This window comes from Lolium rigidum, chromosome 6, assembly GCF_022539505.1.
Source record: "Lolium rigidum isolate FL_2022 chromosome 6, APGP_CSIRO_Lrig_0.1, whole genome shotgun sequence".
Taxonomy (NCBI): Eukaryota; Viridiplantae; Streptophyta; class Magnoliopsida; order Poales; family Poaceae; genus Lolium; species Lolium rigidum.
In genome coordinates, this window is record NC_061513.1 from 359,809,611 (window position 1) to 359,836,856 (window position 27,246).

A 27,246-nucleotide genomic window follows, 5' to 3' on the forward strand; every position below is an offset into this window, starting at 1 on the left:
CGCTCCTCTCCCGCCGCCGCTCCGCCGCTACGGCCACCACCCCGCTGTCCGAAATGACGCGTGCAAGACGCGTGGGTAGGGGCGGTGGCCGATCCGGCGGCGGAAGGTCAAGTCGGCGTCCGCCGGGCGTACGGGCGGAGCCGGAGCGCGCCAGGTGGTCGCGCTCCGACGGCGCATGGAAGCGTGCCAGCCGCAAGTGGCCGGAGCTAATGCCGCGCCTTCAAGCGCGCGCGGAGGCGGCTGCGGCTGCGGAGGGGGAAGCGGAGGCGCCCCCCGCTGCCGCCGCTTCCGTCGTTGCCCCCGCACAGCGACGATGACGACGACGCCGACGGACCGCCTCTCCTCTGCGGGAGCACCTCCGAGGCGGCGGCCATCGAGGTGACGGCGCTTGTCGTCGCCTAGCAACCGCCGGCGACCATAAACCCTCCGCCGACGCCCCGGTGACAGTATAGTCTCCGGGTACCTAAATTTCTATTCTAATTAGGTTCGTAGTACGTAATGTAGGTCCAATGCGAATGTATTTTGCCAATATTATTGTAAATTATGAATGAATTAAGCTTGATTGGATGAAATCGACTGCAATCACGAGTATCGATTTCCCGCGACGTTTGATTTTCGTGAGTTCGGTTTGCGTTTTCGGTTTCTGTTCTGCGTCGTGCCTAAATGTTGATAGCAACGACCAATTTCAGCTAGCAATTTCACATATCTAATCATTATATTCTATCGGTAATCTAGGCTGTCAGTACCAGAAAGTGATAAACTGTTAATTTGATTATGAGGGATGTTTACGCATAATCAAATACTTCAGAAAGAACATTACTTACATCACACTGTTAGGGGTTTAGGGCGCCAGTGCGAATGTTGTCTTCTTCCTCGAACTCGAAGTAGGAGAAGCTGGCCATCATAATCTTGTCTTGGTGCACGACCCCAGTGTACATGAAGAAGAGCCTATTGTCGGGCGAGATGCCCAAGAGCCGCTTTTCTGGCCACCAATGAGGCGTGTCATACGGCACCAAGTGCATGTCCATCACGGCGCCATGCTGGTCGATCTGATCGAGGCGTGCCCCGAGCAGCCCAAGGTCCAGTGCCCAGAAGGCCACACCGCGGCGCACCACAGCTTGGCCGATGTCGCAGATCTTGGTGCTGGGGATTTCGACGCAGCACTCGGCATCCCGTCCCCAGCAGCCAGTGTCCGAGGAGTAGCACTGGAGCACGGTCGAGTTCCCGGGGCCACGGTTGTGGTTGTAGACGAGCAGCAGACGGAAGAAACTGTTGCAGCGAGGTGGGCGGAGGTCCTGGCCGGTGAGCAACGCGCAGCCGTAGTCTTGTATGGTGCTTGCCGATGAGACCAGAGGCGGCACGACGACGATGCTGTTAGGCATCATCGGGTTGCGGACGGCGAGCCGGAGACCGCCGGCAGCGTGGCCCTCGCGCCGGAGCTCCGGAACCAGGCGGCCGTTCCGGGACGCAACGGGGCGGGAGTGGTTCAAGAGCCCGCCGTCGTCGCCTAGCCCCGCAACGCTGAGAAGCCGCTGCTGGCCAGCGAGGAGGAAGCGAGCGGCGGAGGCCATGGGCACGAAGCACGGCGGAGATGATGCCGCTGCGGGCAGGTCTATCTCCCGGTGGAAGAGGCCGACCGCGAGGTCCGGCAAAAAGCGGCCGAGGGGCGGCAGAGAGGGGGAGATGATGGAGGCGCTCGTGGCCACGACGCGCCCCCAGCGCCGGCATGTGGCGGCGCAGCGGACCGCAGCTGCCGCGTCCGATAACCCGGCGAAGATGCTGGTGAGCACGTCGTCCGACAGAGACACGGTCGGGCTGCCGCTGGCTTTGCGGTGTTGACGATCTTTTTTGATCCGGCGGTGTTTCGCCTTCCTGCAGTAGGGCGCGGTGTTGGCCGGAGAAGGACGGGGGCAGCGCTGTCCTGTGCGCGGAGGTGGCATCGAGATTGATCGATGGCAGATGTGTTTCGCTAATGCATGGATCGATTCCGCGCAATAAAGGTGGCGGGGGCGGACATGGTTTTGGTTTGGATTCAGCGTTAGAAACTCTGTCCGGCGGCGGCAGACATGGTTTTAGGAGCCTCATCCGCGTACATGGGCCAGGACGTCAGGCCCAATGCATCGAGCAATCAGCGCATGAGCGCATGGGCGGGCTTGTTTGGGATTTAGGGCCGATCCGCTGCAGCAGGTGGGAAGCGAGGCCCAGTTTAATGCGGCGAGCGATGAGCGCAATGCGGTGGATGCCATTCGAGCGAGCGAGCGATCGGTCGGTGGCCTCCTTTACTGCCACGCACGCGCGCTGCTCCATCTCTTGTGTTTTGCATCAGTCACGCATTAATTAGCCCGATGGGGAGCTTTGCGACATTTTGCTCCGATGGTGAGCGTTGCGTTTCCTCTTCACCGGTGAGCATGTCGGTGACAGCGGTCTCCATGCACACACTAGCAGATTAATTAGCCCCAAGTTGTTTGGCCCTTGTCTTCGGTAGCCCGACGTGAGGGTTCTCGTTGTGAAGAGGAAATGTGTGTGTGTGTGTGTGTGTGTGTGTGTGTGTGTGTATGTACTAAGGATGAACTAATGTCTGGGTCCATGAACCCCCTAGCTTCCTGAATTGAACCCTCCTAGATGGTGTAACTGTGTGCGCTCCCGGCAGCTGGTGGAACTTCCCTTGCTGAGTGTGGCTAGGATGGCGGCGCGTGGATTACAGCGCGGCCACGGGAGCTTCACGATCCCGCCGGGCCAGATGGGCCTGGTTTGCTCCTATAGCTGCGTCCGGTCTGTCACCGCAGCTGGCGGTGGAGGTTGCGCCCTCCCGCGTGGCCGCTGTCCAGGCTCTCCTCAGCTCGGTTGCCTCCTCTCGGTCTTCGTCAGTGGGCCACAGTAAGATGGCGGTGGTGGTTGCGTGACCGTGGTGGCGCGAGTTGGTGGGCGGCGAGGTTGGCGGAGCATAACGGATTGTCCGGGGCCGTGGGCCTTTGGGGGACGGGAGAAATCCTTGTCGGATGGCCGACACCGACGCGGTGACGCTCGCGAGCACCACCATTCCTTCTTGAGGGGCGTCGGGGTTTCCCCTTCCCACTACCCCTCCGCATACCTGGGAAAACTCTAGGCTTGTCCGGGCAGCAGCGTCGTCATCGTCACATCTCTTCTTGAAGGTGCTGCTTTGGTATGCGGCGCTTCAGAGGGCTAAGCTCGTGGTGGGAATCTTCCGGAGGGCGCAGCGGTTGCGGATCATCAACGTTTTCGTCGATCCGACTTTGTCAACTTTACTTTCTTTTTTCTTCTTCTTTTGTTTTCTCTTGGGCTTTGTTGTGCTGTTTGCCCCAACGGTTGTCTCTATCTTGTATCGGGTCATTGCTATATTAATATAGCGGGGCGAAAGCCTATTTCAAGGAGGAAAGCTACTATAGGTAGTATGATGGACTTCACTCGGAAAAAAAGGATGGACTCACCGTAGTCATGTACTGTACGTAGGTGGAGAGTTCTACTCATGGCCTTTTTTGGTTTGTTGGTATGTAACACAGACGTATACGCCTACACGCTATTAAATCTGGACACATAAATCAACAGAAAAGCCTTGCACGATTTCAGAACGAAAATTAAAACCCGGTCTCCTCGAAACAAGGCAAACCACGAAGCAGCCCCTTGGATTCGCGTGACAAAATGCACGCTTCACCCAACGCTTCGTTGATCGCGCGCTGAAGAAACACAACGCAATTATTACTTGATGATCAAGAAAAAGGAAAACGAAACGCACGCCGTACTCACCCAACGCCTCGTCGATCCCCATTCTCTCCGCCTCCTCCAGCCTCTCCACCCACATCCGCCGCCGTACCTCCGGCTCACCACTGCTGCGTCTCCAATCGCGAACCCTAGCAGGGCGAGCGGCATCGACGACGACGGGACCGGCCCTCGCGACGCGCGGCCTTCTACCGGCCGTCGACCCGCGGCGGACTTGCTCGCCGGAGTGCGTGTGGGTCGGTAACACGACGCACGGTGCTCCGTCGAGCTAGCCTGCCGCCGTCCGCGTTCGCCCGCGCGCGTGCGCGTCGTGGCCGGCCATCAGGAGGTGACGGCGCGGCTCTAGGCGTTCGATTCCCCCGCCGTCACCCACCCTGCCCGTGCGCCACCGATGGTGTCGATCACCGCCGCTGTAGGTAGCACGCTCTTCCCGGCACCCGTATATACAGGCTCAAGGTATGATGAGATTTCCCTTTGCATCAGACTCATTTTCTTCCCTCAATTTCCATCTAAAAAACTGTTCTTCCCCCCAATTCAGTTACTTCAATATCATATCTTTCCTCTGCTTCTTCACTGCTATTGCCATCAAGGCCCTGCTAGCTCCAGCAGGTAGACATCTTCAGATGCTCCATCAAGTTCCAGCCTCACTTACCCATGGCAATAGTAAACCACGACAAATTGCCATCTTATTTTCCCAGCGCTCTGGTTTTTCATCTTAATTGATAACGATATGTTGATGTGAATAAGCAAGTCATTGCTACTTGAAGAAAATAATCTGCTACCAATACTTGCATTTACGTAAAGGAACTAGACAGGGTTAACTGAACACACTAGTGATAAGCTGCTGAACACTATAGCGATCTGCAAGCAACAGTATTGTCAACATCTAACCATGGATTATTTGTCAACATTATTGAACAATACATAAGTATTTTCGGTATTTTTGGAATCGATGTACCGTTTGAGGCCAAACCAATTTGTTCACATGCATGTTAGATTCTCAAAGAAAAACAATGTTGTTTGTATACTTTCTTTGCAGAAATGTGTCACTGTACACTCACTATTACTGTGGTATATACGGCCTTGAATATTATCTGGATGCTTTCTTGATGCAGTAAGAATCTGCATGGATATAACTAAAATGGTTTTCAGTATAACTGACTCTGGAGTGTAATTTTTATGCATTGTAATTGTCATCATTAAAACTATAAAAGCTTCTATATTGCAACTCATATATAGTAGTAGTTCAACTGTGTATCTATTTTACTGACTAGAACAAACTGAAATGGCTTCATAGTAATTACGTCACTCAATTCATTTTTTTTCATCAAGAAATCAGCTCAATTCATTTATCAACTTGTTTCTCTCCTTGAGCAGCCAGAGGAGTCGATGGGTAGGTAGGAGTCAATGGGTTGGATAAATCGGTGGAAATTATGTGTAAGTTCTCGGAGCAGTACGCACACCGGCCCAACACCTTCTTCCACCACTCCATGGCGGTACTACTTTTTCCCCTTTTCCGCTGTGACATAGCCTAGTTTCTCATGGTGCCAAACTAGCTTGCCTCTGTGTAATGCGCCATTGTTTTCCAACTTATTAGTATGTGTTCTGTGCCTATACATGGTTGAGACTGAGCTGAAATGTGGCAACCTTTTTGTTTGCATACTGGAGATTGTTGGGTCGCTGGACATGAAGCAAAGGACGTGACCATGGAAGCCATGCCACAAGGTAATCTTGTGTCCCCTCTGCGCTAGTTCGAACCAACTCTTTTCTGTTCTCTAATCTGCTCTCGCTGATTCTTGTTGCCATGACGAAGCTGCTGAGCATCGGACCAAGGTGATTCCGCTCAACGTCAATCATGTATCTAGTAAAGATAGGTACGATACAAACACATTCCTTAGCCTGCTGCACAGACAGAGCATTCTTTTTATGGATTTGGATCCACTCAAAGCAACCATTGATTTTTTGTCGAGGCATGTAAAAGCCGTCAAATCTTTGGTGCTCGAGCTAAGCAATTTGTCAAGCCATGTCATTACCATGCATATTTTGTTATGTCAGGTTCCAGTCTACTCTGGATATTATGTAAACAATTTCCTTGAAAGCCAATAAGGCCCAAGAGGAAAATGCGAGTCTAAGATGAATGGAAATCATTCTCTAGTAGCACAAGCTGCTAATTGTAGCTTTCACCTTAATTCATTAATTTGAGGGAGATAGATAGTGCATTAAGGGTGACATAAAGATGATTATACGATCCTATATGAATAGGATCCAATAAACCATAAAATTTGAATAAAAAAATTAAGTAGGCTTCTCCTATTTGCATTCATTTAGTATTGTGGTCTTGTCTCAATTGCAGCGCCAAAGTTCTGTTTCAGTTGAGGTGTTTGTCTTCTCATATGAGTTGTCATACTTCTCATAAATGTGGAACATAGTCTGCAGATTCAGTGAGCGAGTTTGTATTTTATGAATTGGCCTGGCTCTCTTGTCTTATGTAAATTTGATGGAAGATAAGTAGAGTGTTAGTTGTGTCATACTACTTGTTTTTGTCATTAACGTGAATACCATGATTGGATACATCAGAGAACTGTCATCTCGCATACCATCTTTCTGTTCGAGTAACTTGTATGGAAAAACATAATGGCTGATTGATTTTCATGTAAAGCCAACATGTGACCTATTTAGTCGATGCTATTGTAGTTATGTAACAGTTTTGCTGAAGTTGTTCCTCCTTCAGAGTAGAGAACAAAAATTTGATATGTATTTTTGGATAAAATCTCTAAACTCTCTTGGGTGGAAATGCTACTCCAAGTTATGGTTGCTTCACCCTTTGGTTCAGAACATAATATGCTGAATCAGAAATTTCTTAAGAAGGTACTTAATGGGACATCGAATTATTATATATCCTTTAGCACGTGCATGTGGGTGCCGTTCTGGTTATCTGTTGACTTTCTCTGGACCTCTGGTTGAGTCTATGCATTAGGTGTATGTGATATGTGAGTAGCTGGTAATTGGTCAAAACTCTCATGTTTTGCCTAACTTTTGTCCATGGCAGCGGCCACTAAGTTACTTCTAGCGTGCCATTAGATTTTTTTAATGCTGCAGGTTATTAGTAAAGATAGGTACGATACAAAGGTGACTTGCACAGACACATTCCTTAGCCTGCCGCACAGAGAGAGCGTTCTTGTTATGGATTTGGATCCACTCCAAGCAACCATGGGTTTTTTGTCGAACCATGTCAAAGCCATTAAATCTTTGGTGCTGGAGCTGGGCAATTTGTCAAGCCCTGTCATTACCATGCATATTTTGTTATGTCATGTTCCAGTCTACTCTGGATATTATGTTAACAATTTCCTTGAAAGCCAATAAGGACCAAGAGTAAAATGCCAGTGTAAGATGAATTGAAATTGTTCTCTAGTAGCACAAGCTGCTCATTGTAGCTTTCACCTTATTTCATTAAATTGAGTAAGATACATAGTGCATTAAGGGTGACATAAAGATGATTATACCATCCTATAGGATCCAATAAACCATAAAAATAGTACAAAGAAATTGAGTAGGATTCTCCTATTTGCATTCATTTAGTATTGTGGCCGTGTCTCAATTGCAGCGCTAAACTTCTGTTTCAGTCTCACATGATTGGATACATAAGAGAACTGTCATCTCGCGTACCATCTTTCTGTTTGAATAACTTGTTGGAAAAACATAATGGCTTATTGATTTTCATGTAAAACCAACCTGTGACCTATTTAGTCGAGGCTATTGTAGTTATGTAGAAGTTTTTCTGAAGTTGTTCCTCCTTCAGGGTAGAGAACAAGAATTTGATATGTATTTTTGGATAAAATCCTTGGAACTCTCTTGGGTTGAAATACTGCTCCAAGTTATGGTTGCTTCACCCTTTGGTTTGGAACATAATATGCTGAATCAGAAATTTCTTAAGAAGGTACTTAATGGAACATAATATGCTGAATCAGAATTATTATATATCCTTTAGCACGTGCATGTTGGTGTGCATCCTGTTCTGGTTTACTGTTGACTTGTTCTGGACCTCTGGCTGAGTCTATGCATTAGGTGTATGTGATATGTGAGTAGCTGGTAATTGGTCGAAACTCATGTTTTGCCAAACTTTTGTCCATGGCAGCGGCCATTAAGTTACTTCTAGTGTGCCATTAGATTTATTTTTAATGTTGCAGGTTATTAGGTTCAGCTTGTACATGTATGTTAGTGCTAGTGTAGTTTGCAACAAAGTAGTAGCATTTCCCTGTTTGGATACTTTGGTCATATGTTAGTTGCTAACCATATTGAACACTTCAAATGGTTTTCCGGATGAGCTATTACCAACCAGGTTTTGAGATACACCACACGCCGAAATGACAGGACAAAAGACTTTCCCCTGTTTTATACTTCATAACATATTTTGTGTTCTCTTATGTCCTTTGCCATTGTGTTTGACTTACTGGTCCTTTCTTGCAGGGGCGAGATAGATGCATGTGGCCCTGATGCAGCAGGCGGGAAGGGGAGAAGTGGAGCTGGTCGATGGCCAGGAGGACATGATCCTTGATGTCATGGTGCCTTTTATAATCTGGGCAGTTTGGATATGTGTTGAGCAAGTGTAGTAGTAGCGTCCTCTTTAAGGTGATTTGCATGTATAGCTAGACGATGGTAGCTAGATGAGTGTGTAGTTCTTCCTGATGTTAGCTAGCTGATGTGCATGAGATCTCCAAACTCAACTATTTTCATGTAGACGCTGTGCATCATGCTAGCTAGCTGGTGGTGGTGGCCATGTTTGCCGGCCCGAAACTTGTTAGCTATCTGCAAGTCTTGATGATGGTCTATGTATAGCTGCCAATGCTACTTGTCTAGTAAATTTTGTTGCAATTTCATTTTACTAGCTTATATATGTGTAGCTGATGATACCATATTCTGTATGATGGATGTACAGTTGTTGATGCTAGCTGGGTTTAATTTTCTTGCAATCTCATCTTACTAGCTGGGTTTAGAGCTAGGCAAGCATGGAGTTAGAATGGTTCAGTTTAGCTCGTTTGCATATGTTGTTATATCAATACTTTTTTTTTGCAGTGATCTGACCTTATGTTTAACTTATGTGCAGTGATGAGTAAACCAACTAACTTCGCCAAGCACCTAGCTGACCCGAAGGTGGGTGGCATCATTGAAAACATGATGGTGAATGTCAACCATGGGTTCCTGTGAACGTTGATGGCTTGCTGTAGCCATGGTGGTTGTGACGCTTGGCCTCGGCTACAACCTACCTGGTGAGCTAGTCGTTCAACGCTTTGATCTTTGGCTGCCATGTTCTCTATGATATTGGCTATCATTGATTGATCTAGATCGCTATATAGTTGGCTTCGGCATAAAGGTGGTTGGTATTTGTGTGGATGGATACATGAGCCCACTGTGCCTCAACCTAGCTCCCAAGTTTACCCCTTTGACCTCTAGCTCCCTTATGCTCTGTGATACCGCGGCCTAAGTGCTTTGGCTATAGTATGCTTGGGCCATTGATCCGATGACCCCTATCTGAATTATGGTGATGACGATCATTTGGTCACCTAGTTTCAAAATTTCTTTTAATTGACATCTATCCCTGGTTATTAGAGGTCATTTTGCTATTATTTGTGTTGATTGTTTATTTTTTGTTGTAGGCCTAAACCAGCTTATTTTTCTGTTGTAGGCAATTCATTTCAACCATGATAGTCCAGCAACTAAGATTATTTCCTTGTTAGTGTTGCTAGCTGTAATATGATTGAATATAAAAAACCTATGTTAATGTACTTGTGGAACTATGATTTGGCTATTTGGCCCCTGATATGTTAAAAGAAATAGGAAATACTCAATTGTACCCATCGATACTTTCTTTGATGTGATGTTAATAAATCGTAAGTAGATCTCTTTAGTTAGGTTGATCCTCCTTCAGGTTAGAGAACAAGAATTTGATATGTATTTTTGGATGAAATCCCTGAACTCTCTTAGGTTGAAATACTAAGTTCTGGTTGCTTAACGCTTTGGTTCAGAACATAATATGGTGAATAAGAAATTTGTTAACAAGGTACTTAATGGGTCATCGAATTATTATATATGCTTTAGCACGTGCATGTGGGTGTGCATCCTATTCTGGTTAACTGTACCTCTGGTTGAGCCTATGCATTAGGTGTATGTGATATGTGAGTTGCTGATAATTGGTTGACAAACTTTTTTCTATGGCAGCGACCATTAAGTTACTTCTAGTGTGCCATTAATTTTTTTAATGTCGACATGTTATTAGGTTCGGTTTGTGCATGTATGTTAGTGTTAGTGTTAGTGTAGTTTGCAACGAAGTAATAGCATTTCCCTGTTTAGATACTTTGGTCATATGTTAGTAGCTAACCATATTGAACACTTCAAATGATTTTTTGAATGAGCTTTTGCCAACCATGTTTTGAGATAAAGCACACGCCAAAATGAGAGGGCAAGAGCCTTTCCCCTTTTTTATACTTTATAATATATTTGTATTCTCTTATGCCCTTTGTAATTGTGTTTGACTTCCTGGTTCCTTTTTGCATAGATACATGTGGCCCTGATGCATTAGACATCAAGGGGAGAAGTGGAGTTGATCCCTGGCCAGGAGGGCGGAGCCTTGATGTCATGGTGCCTTTTATGATCTGGGCAGTTTGGGTATGTGGTGAGCAAGGGTAGTAGTAGCGTCCCGCTTGAATTGATATCCATGTATAGCTAGCCGATGGTAGCTAGCTGTATGTGTTGTTCTTCCTAATGTTAGCTAGCTGATGTGCATGAGATCTCCAAACTCAAATTATGTTCATGTAGTTGTTGTGCATCAAGCTAGCTAGCTGGCGCTGCTGGCCATGTTTGCCGGCCAAAAATGTTGCTATCTGCTTGTCTTAATGTTGGATGATGTATAGCCGCTAATGCTAGGTGTCTATTAAATTTAGTTGCAATTTCATTTTACTAGCTTATGGATGTATAGATGATGCTACCTGATGTTATCTGATGGACGTATAGCTGCTGATGCTAGCTGGGTTTAATTTTATTGCAATCTCATCTTACTAGCTGGGTTTATAGTTACTATGTTTCAGTTTAGCTTGTTTGCATTTGTGGTTATATAAATAAATTTTATTGAAGTGATCTGGCCTTATGTTTAACTTACGTGCAGTGATGAGTAAACCAATCCTCTTCGCCAAGCACCAAGCCAACCGAAGGTGGGTGCCATCATAGCCAAGATGATGGTGAAGGTCAACCATGGGTCCCTGTGAATGTTGATGGCTCGCCATAGCTATGGTGGTTGTCATGTTGAACCTCGGCTACAACCTTCCTGGTGAGCTAGTTGTTTAACACTTTGATCTCTGGCACCCATGTTCTCTATGATACTGTGTCCATGGTGTCGTGGCTGTGGTTATGCTCAGGGCATTGACCTGATGACCCCTACTTAAATTATGATGATGATGATCATCTCGTCACATTGTTTACATTGTTTCTAAGCTAAGAACTTGACATCTGGGTGCTATAATGTTGGTTTCGGCATAAAGGTGTTGGGCAACAGGTTTACCCCTTTGACCTCTAGCTCCTGTAAGCTCTGTGTACCTCGGTCTAAGTGATTTGGTTGTAGTATGCTTGGCCATGGATCCAATGACCCCCTTTTGAATTATGTGATGATGATCATTTGGTCACCTAGTTTCAAAGCTTCTTTTAATTGACATTTGGTCCTGGTTATTAGAGGTCCTAGTGTTATTATTTGTTGTGATTGTTTAATTTTTTTGTAGCCCTAATCCTCTCGTCATTTCTATTGTAGACGTGTTTATTTCAACCATGCTAGTCCAAAAACTAAGATTCTTCCCTTGATAGTACTGCTAGCTGTAACATGACTGAAAATAAAAAACATGTGTTAATGTACTATGGAACCAAGATTTAGCTATTTGGCCCCTGATATGTTAAAAGAAATAAGAAATACTCAATTGTAACTATTGCTGCTTTCTTTGATGTGATGTTAATAAACCATAAGTAAATATTTTAGTTAGGTTATCTTCTCAATCTGATTTTCTTCTCACGAGTTGCTCATATTTTACTTGCTAGAAAATTGTAGATGCGGACATCCTTCATTTTTCTCTTTGCCTGACCAAGCTAAGTAGGAGTTAACGAATATTGCAAATCTTGTGGTTGCAAGGGGCCAAGTTTAGGCAATCCCGCTTCCCAATGGCTGTATATACATATGTCCTATTGTTTTGCTTCTAAATGTTTCTCCCTTTTCATGATATAATCATCATTTGCACAATGGTAAATATTTCTGACATGTTGTATATTTGGAATGCCATTGGAATGCGCAATCGTGCAGCTACTGGTGTAACTTTGGAATGCGTTTACACTATGGCCTTCGGTTGTGCTTTCTTATTACTATGTCATTCTGTACGGAATCTTGATCTGTTATTGTTTCAAGTCTGGTGGTAGAAGCAAAATATAGTTTTCCTAGTATAGCTTCTGACTACTAACTGAACAATAAAAGGCGTGTATTTAAAGGGAATCATGTTGTTGTTAGGCCTGGGAGTAAGCATGCACCTGATTTTTCTTTTTTGATGTGTGGATACACTCGAGGACACATAACACTTTGCAGATGATGTCATGTATCATCTTACACTGATGCAATTGCTCAATACCTAAACTTACTTATATTTAAGAGAGCAAGATGGGACAATCTGCAACTAAAATTACCAACCTACTGTTGTCACTAGACTGTCTCAGATTTTAAATTATGTCTAATTTAAGGAAACCAAACTACTAGTATTCTATTTTATGGTTCCGAGATTATCTAGTCTGAATGGACATATATTGAGGTCCTTATTGCTGAATATTAAGATTATAGAGCTGCCAATTAATGGAGGCTACGTAATTCCACCCCTATACTTCCAAATATTTCCCCATTCAAATAGAAATTTGAGTCGTTTTCTGTCATGACATGAAGATAACACTTATTAGGATTCAAGTGGTTGCTGCATCATTCAGCTGCTAGTATGCTTTCTTTCACAGTGACCTAACCTTCATTTAACTTGTCTGCAGTGATGAACAACCCAAAAGAAGCAAGCCAACCCCAAGGTGGGTCCCACCATAGCAAAGATCATGGTGAAGGTCAACGGCAGGTCCTAGTTAACATCAAGCTCACTGCGCTGCAACCGCTAGCTCCCAGGTTTACCCATTTAATCTGTAGCTCCCAAATGATTTGAGATACCACGCTCCGCTTGGGCCATCGATCTGTTGATCCCTATTTAAATTATGGCGACGATGATCATTTGGTCACCTAGTTTCAAAGATTTTTTTAATTGACATCTGGTCCTGGTTATTAGGGGTCCTAGTGCTATTATCTATGGTGATTGATGATTTTTTTTGTTGTAGGCCTAAACCTGCTGTCATTTGTTTGTGAATACCAGTGGTGGGTATTGTAGTTGATTTGCTTTTGCTGTTTGGTTAGCTCCACTTGCATTTTGGATGATAATGGTGATGTGTATGTGCCCTGTCTTATGCTCATTTTCTTGTATAATTAGGACCATCATCTTGATTCGTCTGCATTTCAGTGTCAGCTAGTTTATGGTTTTTGTTGGTCGATGTGAATGAGACTGCAAGCACATCAATAGGGGTTGTTGTGTTTCTGCTTACTAGACTGAAGAGAAGATATAGACCAATAGGTGCTCTCTGTTGCTTACATTATAAGACATGTTCTCTACTGAAGATAAAAGGTTTACCGTCTGTCATTTTTTTGTCTATTCTTTGTTGCATTCCCAAACAAGTAGATAGTATTTGGTAGTATATGTCTATTTCTCATCATATGGGCATGGCCCATCTTTTATTTCCAGTTGCTTATACATTCTCTTGAGGATGGACGCCGAGCGGCTTGGCAGCACCACCACCTTGCTGGAGAAACCCATCAGCAAACAACATGTGAAGGAGGGCCATTCGGTGGCTCTAGCAAGGATGATCCGGCGTTCTAGCTTAGAGATGAGCTTGTCAGTCTGCACCTTCACCAACCTCCATCGCCGGGGCCTATGGGGCCGGGTGGTGGCTGCAGTAACATCTTGAAGCACGCAGCTATAGTCTCCGATTGGTGCATGTTGCATGCCTTTCCCTATACATTTTTGTCATATCAATATTCATGGTAGGGCTACTCATCAATATTTTGAAGTCCTGGCGGATAATGGTTTATTAGATCATTGACCCATTTTATTATCTTTCTTGATCCGTTGACGTGCAGGTGATGGACAGATGAGCTGTGCTTATTCAGAAATGGTGGTCAGATCTTGCTGTGAAGGGGAAACGTGGATCTTTTTGTGGGTATTTCGTCAATTTCGGCAAAAACGGTACTACACAGCTAGACTAGTTGGTGTGAGCATGGGGTGGAGTGTGTCTAGCCTGGATCATATATGTATAGTGTATAATCTTGTTGCTGGCTTGGCACCGTTTTCTAGCTACTGGATGGCATGTGCTACTGACCTGAGGTAGCTCTGCTCGATTTTGTTTTATCTTTACCTGTGCATGTATAAGTTTGGATATATCGTGACTTGTGATGCACGACTGTAGTAGTATTATCACAATTGACGTTATATATACATATATAGCTGATGATATCTGTTGTTTCTTATGCTGCTTGCTACCTGATGTGCGTGTACCAACATAAAGTCCAAACTAAGTTACTTTTCCTGATGTGCATGTTAGCTAGCTGGTGTTGGCTTAGGATGTTGAAGGATTCCATGATTGTTTCTTGAGATCTTTCTTTTCATATTTTGTTTCATTTTAACAACATGGTCAAGAAATGTTTCATGATTATTTCTGTAGAGATTGATGATGCTATGAACACCTCAACCAGTATTCCTTCCTGGCCATGTCTGTCGGCAGTGGCATATGATCTTTCTTTTTCAGTTATTTTCAATAATCGACACTAGACTAGCTTATGGTTATGAGTCAACTCAGTTGTAAGAGGAAATTTATTTCTTACTAGTTTATAATCTTTTTGTACCTAAATGTTCCCATTCTGTCCTAGCAGTGGAGGAGTGGTGTTGTCGAACATGCGTGGACCATACCCGACTTCAGAAGGGGCAAGTTGTCAGGCTCAAAGCAGGGTATGCGCTCTATCGCAAGGTGAGGTTGGTGTTATAGTTTTCTGTCTGTAGTATAACTATCTCGATATATTAGTTTTTGCAGGACTGCGCAGTGCATGCCCATGAGCATTGCATAACTGCTTAACTCAAGCATTTATCGTTGTTTATGTGCGATGGACATGAGCTGCTTCCTATCTGCTTAATTTCTGATGTGTCATATGTGTGCCACACACTTGTACGCATGTATCTATGGAACTAAGATGTTAAATTGTTATGAAAATCTTATTCCAAAAGGTTTACTGTACGTTACCAACAAAGTCCCTGATTAACATTAAACTAATAACATCTAAAATAAACTAATCATGTTCGAGATTGCTGCTTTATTAATGTCAAACCAATCATAACTTGTTGATATAATGTTGTCTTAACCAGTGGTTGTGCTCAACTTTTTTTATTTGTCTGTTGCTTATGCATACTCAGTGCTGAAACTTGTATGTTTCCAGACCCTCTGACTTCCTCGCCAACCGACTATGCGGTGTGGCTCGCCTCCGGCGGCCCCAGTGTTATTGTTGTTCCTGGGCTAGCCGTGGCTACACCCCACGAGTGGTTGTGGGCTCGGCTTCAACTACCTCCTCGGCTCATTGGGGCGGAGGTACTGACGCTCAGCCTTGGCTACAAGTTCTCTGGTTAGTTATTGGTTATTAGTTTGTAAGTTCTGGTCCCTTTTGTTCTCTCTCTACCTCGTTGAACTATCCTTTACTATCATGTAGTCTATCTTGCTTATGCTCAGCATATGCTGCTGCTACTTGATTGGTTGTTAGCTTTTCCTGGAAAAATCCAACACTTAATTGGTTTCGTGTTACTTGCCAAACTATAGTTTTTATGGCTGTCACTGGGCAGTTTGCGATTTGTGGTCCAAACTCTAATGCTGTGAAATCATGCTCTTAAACCTGAACTATTGAAACATATATACATCCTCAAGTCAAACTCCAGACTAACACATTTTCAAATGTACGAATGGAAATCTTGAATGCCTCAGTGCTTACTCCACTTCATTCCACTTGCAGGTGCATCTTCCTTGTTCCCAGCTGGTGCCCAGTTCACCTCATCCCACTTCAATCCGAGGAGTGCAAGGTGGCCCTGGCGGCATGCAGTTGTGGTGGGTGGTCATCCTGCTGCTTTTGTGATGACCACCAAGCTCCGGGCGGTTTGTTTGTGTTCCGAAAATTTGCACCTGGGCACTGTCAAGTGGCTTCTTTGTGTTAGCGCGTGTGTTGTGATATGTAGTGGGCAATCAATCCTCTTTTAGTTGAACCTCCTTATTTTATTGTTTTGTTGCAAATGGTAAGAAGAAACCAATGAAGTGGCATACTGGTGTATTGTAAGTTCCTTATCAGGTTTGTCTTGGAAGCGGTATGTGTTCGTTGTACTCAGGTGTGTATCTATATTGACTATGAAGAGGTGTGTATCTATATTGACTATGAAGTAAGCAGGAAATTAATAAAATTCAAAATCGTTCATTGTTGTTTTTGTGCACTATGATGTTGCAATGTGTACGATCTCGTCCTTGATTCACCGAGTGGACTATCTTTCTAATTTTTAAAGTACTGTGTTATGACAAGTCATCATTACCTACCGACGCCAGACTTGTCAGTTTTAAGTTGGATGATTTGCCCTATAAGTCACCATTCCCAACCAATGCCAGGCTCTACAAAGCTTGAAAACGGATCATTTAGACAACCATTACACATGAACAAATTCAATTGCCCCCGTCACACAATAATCTAGAGCTACACTAGAGAACAAAAAAAAGTTAAGCTGGGATACCGTGAAATAAGGATTGATCGTATTGATTGATTCCTGGAAACAACCAGCTAGCCAATACTGCGAGAGAGCTCAAAAAAAATACTGTGAGAGAGGGAAACCCCAGAGTCAGCTGGAGAGCTAACCAAGAAATTATAGATATGTAGTAGAAAATGAGGCGTCTGCAATCAATTACAGGCTCCATGCCTGGCTTTTGATACTTTTTTTTTTCATTCGTTTCAAATAAATAAGTGCATACAGTTCCTTGACTGGCTCATCTACAGGGGGTTTGCTGTCGAACAACGCCACTCGTGTCGCTGCAATGAGGAGAAAGCTATAGCTTGTACTAGCTTTTTGTTCTTCCCATTAGCATTGCTGTCGAACATAGCTTCCCACGCATAACCCTACCACTGCGATTAATTAGATATGAAAGGGCGAGAAACCCGGAGACTAACTAATTGGATTGACTATATCTATTAAATAGGTGACCCCTCGAGTACTACGTCTACGGTTTATGGCATCTGCCATGTCACTGATCCATGACACCACCTAGATCTCGGGCGTCCATCAAGAAACCAGAGAGAGAGGGGTGGAACGATGGGAAAACTCAGGCTCTACTTCCCTCGTTAGGAATTCAAACTTGTCCTTGTGTTTGCTCTACAAATACAAGCTCTTAGCCACATTGCCGCGTGTCGGCTGCGCGTGACTTGTGACTTAGACTTTGACTCTTGCTCGGAGAGGAGAGGAGAGGAGAGGAGAGGAGAGCGATCGCCATGGCCGGCCGGCTGCGGAGCGACGCGAGGAGTTGCCATGGCGTGGCGTGAGCCGTCTTCGTCGATGTTTCGATGGCCGGCGAGTAGATGATCTTCAGGATATACAACAGCTAGTAGGTAAATCGTTCGTCCCTGGTCTAACTTTGGCTTCCTTACCTGTTACGATTTTTGACATTTGAATCGGCAGAGAGGGCTAGCTAGGACGAGGCATGGTTTTGGCTTTTTTGCGTTTTGGGTTGTTTCTTCTGATTCCTTGGGTGTTTGAAGCAGCTGGCTTTGTTTATTAGGCCTAAGGAAACGAAACGACGAGATGGACGAGATGGGATGGATTTCACGATATAAAAAACGGACCAGCAGTTTCCTTTTTCTTTTATGCACACCGAGTGCAGCGGTTATGTTACCATAGAAGGGATATTCCCGAACAAACTTAGGCTGTGGCATTTTCAGGCGTGGCACACCGAGCTTTAAGGGCACATTCTCATCACGGTCCATACAAAGTATTAGTTCCACATGCCAGCATTCGAATTCAGACGTTTTTCAGTTTCCATCAAGTCCCATTTTCTGAAGTTGCCGAAATTCAGGGTTTTTTTGACGGTTAAGTGGCAATAGCTCTGCCTTTGCATTATATAGAAGAAGCAGTTAAAAAACTCCAGAAATTCAGGTTTTAGCTGCTTTCTTTTTCGTTCTCGCGCATACAAGTGTTTTTTACAAATCTGAAGCGAAAACTTGCTGAAATGTTTTTAGGACGAAGTGGAGATGGATGGGAGGGTGGTGGACCGGAAAGGGAGGATGACGGCGGTGACGACTGAGGTTCGTAAGAAGGAGACTGGCGAGCTAGTGGCGATTGGATGGCAGTGGATGACCACTTCTAGACCAAAGGGGTCTCAAGGAAGCAAGCTATGATAAGCTTGTTGTGCTGTATTCAGGGGCATTCATAATTGGTCTCTTTACACCATCCTAAATCGGCTAGAAGTTCGTAAGTCATTTTTTTTCAAAACTAACCAATTACCTGCATTGGTCATTAATTCATTATGGTAGCGCTTGTTGTATGTTTGGAATATGCTGATTTTGACGGGCTCTTTCACAACCTTTGATGAACACCCTTAGCCGTGTTCAATTCCTCGAGCGATCATCATTAGCTCAATTCACATAATTTATCACCATGAAACACAATTAGTTTACTATAACTAAAGTTTGAGCTTTACAATTGTTAATTGTATTTCTCGCAAACAAATTTCAAAGCATATATAAACTGTAGAAATTTTTGTATGCGTGAACTTTGTAATACACATTGTATGGTGCAATTGAGCTGAATGAAATTAGGGCCTCCGGTGCCTCTCTATCTCTGTTCAGAAAATATTACAACCCTCCCCAAACAAAAGTGACTAATGAGGAGAAAGCAAAGTGCATTTTGCTATTCATGTCTTTTCAGAATCTTTGTAATTAAACACGACCTAGAAGTGATTAAAAGAGAGTCGACTATAAGCGTGAACAAAAAAAATTTACATTGCAATTTGAAGCACGGAAACAAAGAAATTAGCATGATACATTGAGTGAACTATTCAGTCCCGAAAGATGGTATCTATTGTTAGTGTTTTTCATCATTGTCCAGCCAAGTTACTATCCTCAATAAAAATAAAAAGATGAGAAACATAAACAAGGTGAAGACCAAAAAGAATGGAAGAGAAGAAAACTAGTATGCATAAATAATGCAGCACAAAATTATCAGTAAGCTCAAATATACCCTGAGACATAAAAGAGTACTACAAATATAAGTGTCCAGGCTATCAGAAAATAGAAAAGAGTTCCAGTGGCATTCAGGACACATGAACAATTCAACGTACATGTGAGAACAACAAAGGTATTAGTACATTAAGTAATCTCAACTCTTGAGGTAAAAGCTACAATAACACTAGGAAAATGTTTTCTTCACGGTACCTCTTTGTACTGCACACATAACTCAAGAAGATTATCCTCGTTTAAAAAAAAAGATGCTAAAGATGAACCAATAGTAGGAACCTTTCTTGTCTAGCGGAGGACAGGACTCAAAGTGCAATAGTTTAACAGAAACAAAAATATGCGTCCGCTGCTAAACAGAGTTCGTGCATCGAAATTAAACATAATGAATACACCTAGTACCAACGAACAAAGTAAAACCAAGCAGCGTATACATCAGGCAGCAATTCATTCGATCACTCCTAAATTAAGTATCGTAAAAGTTGTGGTCAGCTATCTCAGTTTACTCAGGGTATTATGCATCATATACACCTGTGCGTGTAATTATGCATTTGTTAAATAGATCCGTTTGTTTGCTGCAAACACAATAAACAAGAACATGTGTGCGGCCAACCCAAGGAAACTAAATATATCAGCTGCAACGATTACATAATTTCGAGAGTAGGTATCAAGGTGGTAAACAAACTAATTATCAAACTTGCACTGACCATAAAAGGCTAGTGCCATATAATTGCAAAGCAGTATCCCTAAAACCTTGACGAACAAAGCAAAAAAAGAAAGAACCAAACATTATCTCCATCCAGTAGCAATTCATTACATTAGAGCGCGCCTAAATTCAGTACCTTCGGATGACAATGTCAACGAGTTCCTGTACGGCGGCGGCGATGAGGTAGCCGCGGTGGCCCTTGTGGGCGAGCAGCTTGCCCACCGTCCTGCACGAAATGGACGCGTCCTACCCAGCCATCGGACCCATTCGCCTCCACGGCATTCTTGCCCTCAGGGCGCCCCCACGGAGACGCCGGCCGTAGGAAATCAGCTTAGGCCGGTGAGCAGCTGCTGCCCAACCCAAGTGAAGAGCACCGAACACTGACTTCCCCAATTCCGAGGAAGCGCTCCTCGCAGCGTGCCGTGGAAATAAGGCACTGCCTCCACGGCGTACTTGTTTTCAGGCGCCGCCACGAAGATGCCGGACATAGGAAATCAGCAACGGGGTCGAAGGCCGGTGAGCATCAGCTGCCCAGGTGAAGAGCACCGAACACCGGTGTCCCCAATTCCGAGGAGGCCCTACTCGCAGCGTGCCACGGAAAGAAGGCCCTCCGTGGCTCCCGTCGCCGCCGCCGGTCGCGACTTCATGGCTCCTGGGCGGCGGTCGATCTGATGAGGGGACGAGGGCGGGGAGGAACTGGAGGCGGATGGGAGGAGGTTACGGCGGAGCGGAGGACGTGCCAAGGTGGCGGCGGATAGTACGCCGGCGAGGTGAGGAGCGGCGAAGTTCAGAAAAACTCCCCCCGCTCCCGTCGCCCCCCCGAGGGCGGCCGGGGCGCCGCCACCCCACGCCCGCGCGCCCCTCCCCCCCACACCTTCCCTCGTCGCCGCCGGGCAAAGCCCTGGCGGTGCTGGCGGCGGCGGCCTTCTCTCTCCCGCGCGCAGGGACGCTCCGTCGGGGCGGCCTCGTTTCTGCGGCGGAGAAGGCGCCGGCCCAGGCCCGGCTGCTGCGGCCTGCGGGCTCCCGCCATGGCGTAGCTCGTGCCTGGGCGCGGTGGTGGAGCCTCTGGCCGCCGCCGCCGGTGCTGCAGGGGATGCTCCTGGGGGCGGCCAGATCTTGGCCCGCGGGCCTAGATCTGGGCTTGGTGGGCCCGGTCGCCCTCACACGGCCTTCCGTGTATGCTGCCGTCGCGCGGCTGGGGTTGATGGTGTCGGCTGAGCAGCGTGTTGTCCGTCCTGCGCGGTGGCCGGGGTCCGGCGGCCCTGCTTAGCTGTGTCGGGACCTTGGGGGTTTCTGACTGTTTCGTTGTCGTTGTGGGCGACGTTCCTGCCGGCCATCCAGGAGTGGGTCCTTGGGCCGCGCGTGCTCGCCCCGGTAGGCAGCATGCTCGCTGCTACAGCTGCTCTCGCGGCTTTGGTATGCTTCCCCTCCGACCAGTTTGGTCGCGTTCGCGCAGGTGGTGACGCTCTGGGGATGGTGGGGTCGTCGGGTTGCCGCCGATCTAGCGTCGTCGACGTCTAGATCTGGGTCTGGCCGGGCATTGCCAGCCAGTCTGCGTTCACCTTGCGCTCGAGTCTAGTTGGGGCTAGTGCTTAGTGCGGCTTCGGTTGGGGGCGCGGCAGCGATTTCTGCTTTGTCTGCTCTACGCCCTCGCGATGGCGTCCGGAACTTTGATCGGGTGTTTGGACCTCAGCGAAAGCTGCACATGGCAGTGGCCTGTGCCGGTGACGGCGGCACCTGCGGGTGTCGCTCCCTTGTTGAAGGCGTCCCGATGCTGTCTCTCCTATTCGAAGTGATGGGCTCCATCCCTCCGCCTCAATCTGCTCTCCTTGGGGGCCTCGCTTTGGGCATGCCTCTCTGGTAGTGTCTTGTGGATCACCCTGTGACCTCTTGCTGGTGTTTCAGCCCTCTCGCAACGTCGGCTTGGCTGTTTTTACACGGCTTGCTGCGGTAGCTGATGTCCTCCCTAGCGCCTTGGGGGCTTTGCTAGGTCGGCGTCTGGTCGTAGCCTTTGCCGGTGTGCTTATCCCAATGCCAGGGGATGATGTTGTGTTCCAGGTCTGGACCTAGCTCGAGCTCCAGGGGTGGTGGCTCTTGGGTCTGGGTGAAAACTTTGCAGGACCTTCTGTCTCTGCCGGTGACGATGGCGCACTCCAGCGCCATTCCCCTTCTTGGAGGCGTCGCCGCAAGACCCCTCCTCCTTTGGCTCCTCAAGCTCTGTTAGGTGGTCGGCCCGTCGTTGAGTTCCCCGTGGATTGCAGTCTTGGTGCGGTGGAGGTTTGTTGGTGCGGACATGGCCGTGATTGCTCCGGTGCTGCAGAAGACAAAGCTCCCTTTTCATGGTTCAAGTTGACGCTCCGGCGGGCTGGACGTTCCTTGTGTTGTCTTCTGTTTTGTGTTTTGGTTTGCGCTTTGCGCATGTGTGTTGTAACTTCTGGTGTAACTCCTAGCCAGTTGATGGCTTTGTTAATTCAAAGTCGGGCTCATTTCGAGCCTTCCGTTTAGGTGAGGAGCGGCGGCTGAGGTGGTTGAATTGAATCGTGCCAGAGAATTGGGGTTGTCGTCGTTTGACTGTTGAGTGGGCTCTCTCGGGGCAATCGGCTGAACCATATAGCTATAAAAATAAACGTACGTAGTAATAGTAATATAATAACACCTACTATACAGAAGCACAATATTGGTGCGATAACATGTCTCCGTTCGTTCAGAAGAAAGATCGCGAGTTAGAACCATGGGACTAACTTTTTTGCGTCGGCGTTATTTTTCTCAACAGCAAGACAAAGTTCAGAGAAATTCGGTATAATTGAATAGAAGTATAGAACTAGTGCATGACATGACTTTATACATATGTTTTTTAAACTTTTATGCGTCGACGCCGTTTCCTCAACGCCTAGACAAAGTTCAAAGAAATTCGGTAAAGTTGAATAAAACTAATGTATGAATGTTTTTTTAACTTTTTGGGCGTCGGCGTTGTTTTCTCAACGCTCAGACAAAGTTTTAGACATAAAAATTCAGCTAGTTGTTGTACAGCTCGGCGTAGGTTGCCAGTGTTAAAATTGAACAGAACTACTGCATGACATGACTTTTTTCACGAAAACGCAAAAGCTTTACGTATCGATTCACTGATACAAAAAGAGTTTCCAGGACACCCACACACACCCAACACTCAAAACAAGAGTACGACAAAAGGCCGAAATCCGTCGAAGTGCTCCTCTAAGATGCTACCGTGTGAGCTCCTCCGCCAAACAACCTATGGCAATGAAAGTCGCAGTGCTTGTGTATCATCGAAATTACCAAGAATCTACCAGCCGCAACCAAGACGCGTAACACCCGGATCCTGCGAGCCAACCACGGCTCAACTGGTAGCATTGTTGCTCCGGCCTCAGCCAAAATCCAAGGACGCCGTCGGCGCAGCGGCTACCTCCCAACAACCTCAACGTAGGCTTACTCGCGCTCTAAGAGGAAGATCATCATCACGCAAGCCACCGCGATACCCCTCAAGAGGCCCACGCGCCACCTGCATCGCAAGACGACTCCCAAGTGGCCAACTCTGAGATCGCCAGGACTGTCAGAACCTCAAGTTCCCAAGACGACGCATCCAAGAAGGGTACGCCTTCAAAGACGCTGTCGTCGCCCGATTTGGCATGCCAAATCTGAGGTTTTCACCCAGAACCTGAGACCCTCGGCGAGGGAGGTACCGGAACTCCTTGATGATTCCACACATGAAACGGCGCCCTCAGGCGTCCCTGTCAACGGCCCTAAAAGGCAGGGTTTTCGCCTGGAGCATGGTACCTCACTACCGCAAGCACTGTCCGCCCTTCGCCTAGAGCTCGCTAGCCTTGCTAGGGCAACCCGCCGGCAGCACATCCAGCACGCCAGATCGGGGGCAAGCCGCCTAAGAGGGGCACCACCAAGCCGCAAGCGGCACAGGTGCCGACATGGGAGGGCTTTGGCAGGGCTGCGCGCATCCACATCAGAGAAGCATCACCGGCCACCCAGCACCGCCCACCTCGCCATCGGCACCACACGGACGCCCCAAGCCACCACGCCAAGATGGCGTTGGGCTCAGCTCAATCCGGCCAGAGCAGCAGCACCCCTGCGCTCGGAGCCAAGGAGAACGGGTGAGGAGGAGGTGGGTGGCCGCACCCAGGCGTAGGTGGTCAGAATGGCCGAGGCCTGCCCGCCCTAAATCGAGCCCAAAGGGCCCACATATGGGCCGACAGGACCCGTACCTCCACGGCGCCAACTCCAGTCGCCCATCACCGTCGCCATCTTCCCCAGTGTCGTCGCCATCTTCCCGAGCGCCTTCCCGAGCGCTATTGTCGTCGCCGAACAGCTCCTGCCGCCGTCATTGGGTCCACCCACGTTTCCCGATAGACTGCCAGGAGGTGGAGATGCCCGCCGCCGGTGGCACCGCGTGGGCTTTGTCCGGCGGCTCCCGCCGCCGGTGATGGAGGAGGAGGGGCGGAGGGGGCTCGGGCTGAAGGGGAGGGGTTAGGGGTTCGCCCCTGACTCACCCGCGGGGACGAGCCAGGGGGACGAGTGACTCGGTTGGAGAGCAGCAACACCCCTGCGCGGGGACGAGTGCATGACATGACTTTGTACATATGTTTTTTGAACTTTTTTGAATCGGTGCTGTTTTTCTGAACGCTGAGACAAAGTTCAGAGATGAAAATTCAGCTAGTTGTTGTACATCTCGCGGAGGTTACAAGTGTTAAAATTGAACATAACTAGTGCATGGCATGACTTTATACATATGTTTACTGGACTTTTTTTGTATTGGCGTTGTTTTTCTCATCGCCGACACAAAGTTCAGAGATAAAAATTCACCTAGCTATTGTACGTTTCGCCGAGGTTGTATATGTTAAAATGAACAGAACTATTGAATGGCGTGACTTTATACATATGTTTTTAAAATTGATGGAGACACAGATTGTAATCGTAAATCACAAGTGCACAAATAAAGATGTACTAACTTCACATCTACAGAGAGAGAGAGAGAGAGAGAGAACACAGGTTTAAGAGTTGGAAAGTTCAGATATCAATTTTCAGCTTGCTGCTAGTTATGCAATTGTGCTCTTATTCTTATTTGTTTACTGATGCCTAGGATAGCTTCGCAATCTCATATTCTAGGTAGCAACCTCAAAATCCAATCAAGTCAGATGGAAAAAAAATTAAGAAGACCAATGGAGAAAGAGACATACTACAAAGATAGATCAGAGAACAGAGCTCTCCAAGAAATCTATATTGTTTATAGAAACTTTTTGGAGGATGGATGTTGGGATTGGGAAGAATAATAAGAAGTTAAAGACGCAAACCTGCATGTTGGTTGGAAAAATAGTCGTACAATTTGACACCACAGCTGGAGTTGTTTCCTTCACTCTAGGCGTCTGATTCAGGAGAAATTTGCTCTCATTGATTACACACGAAGGTACTTATCTAGACAATTTATTTCGTTAGTACTCCAAAAAATACGTAAAAGGTTAATTCCACAGTGTAAAAGGTTAATTCCACAGATGCTAGCATGGCTTTATTTATAGACTGCACATATATATTGAACTTTTATATTTTATTTCCTATACTGAAAAATATTGTAAGTACCAGGCTCAATTTAACATTTGGGTGTCAATTTTCTGCGTTGTAGACCTCCGATGGCCCTTGACTTTGAAACCTCTGCACTTGGGTGCTCGCTGGAGCACTCATGCAGGAGATGGTAGCCATGAGGTTCTACCATCGAAGCCGATCTTGAGCCCAGCTGCTGGCAAGATCATCCTGCCCCTACCTAGAGGCTAGCTCTCCTCTCCATTTTTTTCCTGGACAATAAGGTGGTAATCACTCTTTAGTTTCTGTACATGTTAATATGTTTGGATGTCTGCAATTGCTAGTATTACGATAACTGACAGATTACTCAATTGTGTAGAATACTTCTTCATCTTTCCTTTTTTATGAGTAGAACATAAAACTCCAGTAAAACGTGCAGCAAGAAATAATTAGATACATTCCTGCTGATTTGTAATGTCAAAATGTGATGCATGTTTGTTGTTTGGAAGCTTGATCTGCGAATTTTGATATTGTTCCTGCGTTAATCTTGTTTACTGTGATACTAGCTATATTAATCTTGTTTCCTGTGATTAGATTTAGTTGTTATGCATTTAATTCCATTGTTTTTCACTATTGATTTACATGAGGTATGGATCTTTTTTATGCTGAATCCCTTTTGTGGAAGGGCGAGGTTGAAGGGGCCAAAGATTGTAGTGGAGTGTGGCAGGGTTCTATCATATTAACTTAATGCAAGATCGATGTATTCTTGACTAATCCGTGTAACACTAAAACTAGTGTTATATTGATATGTGATTGCACCTTGTTACTTAGTTCATTAAATCTCTACTGGGCCAAGATAGTGTTTTTGTTTCGAGGATTTGTTTGTGGTAATTGCAGGTGCGATTATTAGTGAGAAAAAAAAGATGGAAATTGATGTTGATGGGTGAATTCGCTTTTTGTGAAATGATCAACTTTTTTTTGGCCTAGAGCATCTGTATAGAGTGAAGGCCCTGTTTTCCATGTACTGAGCTAGACATAGTTTGTCGTCTTGGATCTGAGAGCATTTGACACTTTAGCTAGCTCGATAGGCTGAAGCTTTGCACTATTTTATTTCATCTTCACCTCGGCATGGCATCTACCCAAATTTAACTGGCTAGTGCTCATCATCTCATGATGTATGTACCTACTCATGTACTTTGAGTAGCTAGTGTTTTTTCATGCATACGTACATATGTGAACCAGGGTGAACTTTCTTAACTTCTTAATGTTGTTGCCATTGCTTGTTGTGCACCAATTAGACTTGGCCGTGTGGTTTAGGCATTAACTCCTCTCATTTGATGTTTGCAGCTAGTGTTCTCATCATGAGCCACTCTCTACGGCTGGCATAAGGAAGTGCCCTGCAATGAACCCGGACAAACTATGGTACTACCAGCTAGCCATCAGTTGGACGTTGATTAGGAAGATCACTACTGGGCTATGTCTACGAGATCAATGACTCCTTCCTGCTCCCTATTGCAAACTCATCACAGTGGCAACACACTGACATGTTGTCCCATCATCCACCTCAGGTAAGACAATTTGTTTTTGTAATCAATGGCTTCCTGAGTCATGATGTCTCGTTCTCTGCGAATTGAGATGGTGAACAACATGCATGGCCAAATCTAGAGAGGAGGTCTCCTTTCATAAATTTGTTTGTTGCCTTTCTTTTTTGCATCTACTAGCATCCCGATGGCCCTTTTGCTCTCATTTACTGTCCATTAATTAGGATGGTAATGGGATAGCCCGTTGGTGTAGTTAACTATGACGATGTTGCTGATATGTAACTCGTGTTGGTTCTTTCTGGTTGATCTTTGCTGGTTGCCTG

General features: G+C 46.1%; 1 protein-coding gene and 2 long non-coding RNA genes across 5 annotated transcripts in view; all 3 read left to right on the forward strand.

The window, feature by feature from the left end:
* The first annotated feature begins 5,122 nt into the window (after positions 1-5,122).
* LOC124665822 lies at positions 5,123-8,894 on the forward strand. 2 transcript variants are annotated; one of them, XR_006990707.1, is made up of 5 exons: positions 5,123-5,234; positions 5,407-5,463; positions 5,552-5,612; positions 8,206-8,367; positions 8,843-8,894. It is a non-coding gene; the product is annotated as an uncharacterized LOC124665822 (long non-coding RNA). The 2 variants fall into 2 exon arrangements; XR_006990706.1 differs by lacking the exon at positions 8,843-8,894 and having other exon boundaries at positions 8,206-8,440.
* Positions 8,895-10,329: 1,435 nt separating this feature from the next.
* On the forward strand, positions 10,330-13,324 carry LOC124665825. The gene is made up of 4 exons (XR_006990710.1): positions 10,330-10,401; positions 10,898-11,059; positions 12,793-12,919; positions 13,126-13,324. It is a non-coding gene; the product is annotated as an uncharacterized LOC124665825 (long non-coding RNA).
* Positions 13,325-13,976: 652 nt separating this feature from the next.
* Positions 13,977-27,246, forward strand: part of LOC124665818 — a 36,138-nt gene continuing 22,868 nt past the window's right edge. For both annotated transcript variants that reach the window (XM_047203190.1, XM_047203189.1), the window contains exons 1-2: positions 13,977-14,048; positions 14,084-14,222. In XM_047203190.1, coding sequence (XP_047059146.1) covers positions 14,116-14,222 — 107 coding nt within the window. In that variant the 5' untranslated portion in view covers positions 13,977-14,048; positions 14,084-14,115. The remainder of the gene's footprint in view (positions 14,049-14,083; positions 14,223-27,246) is intronic.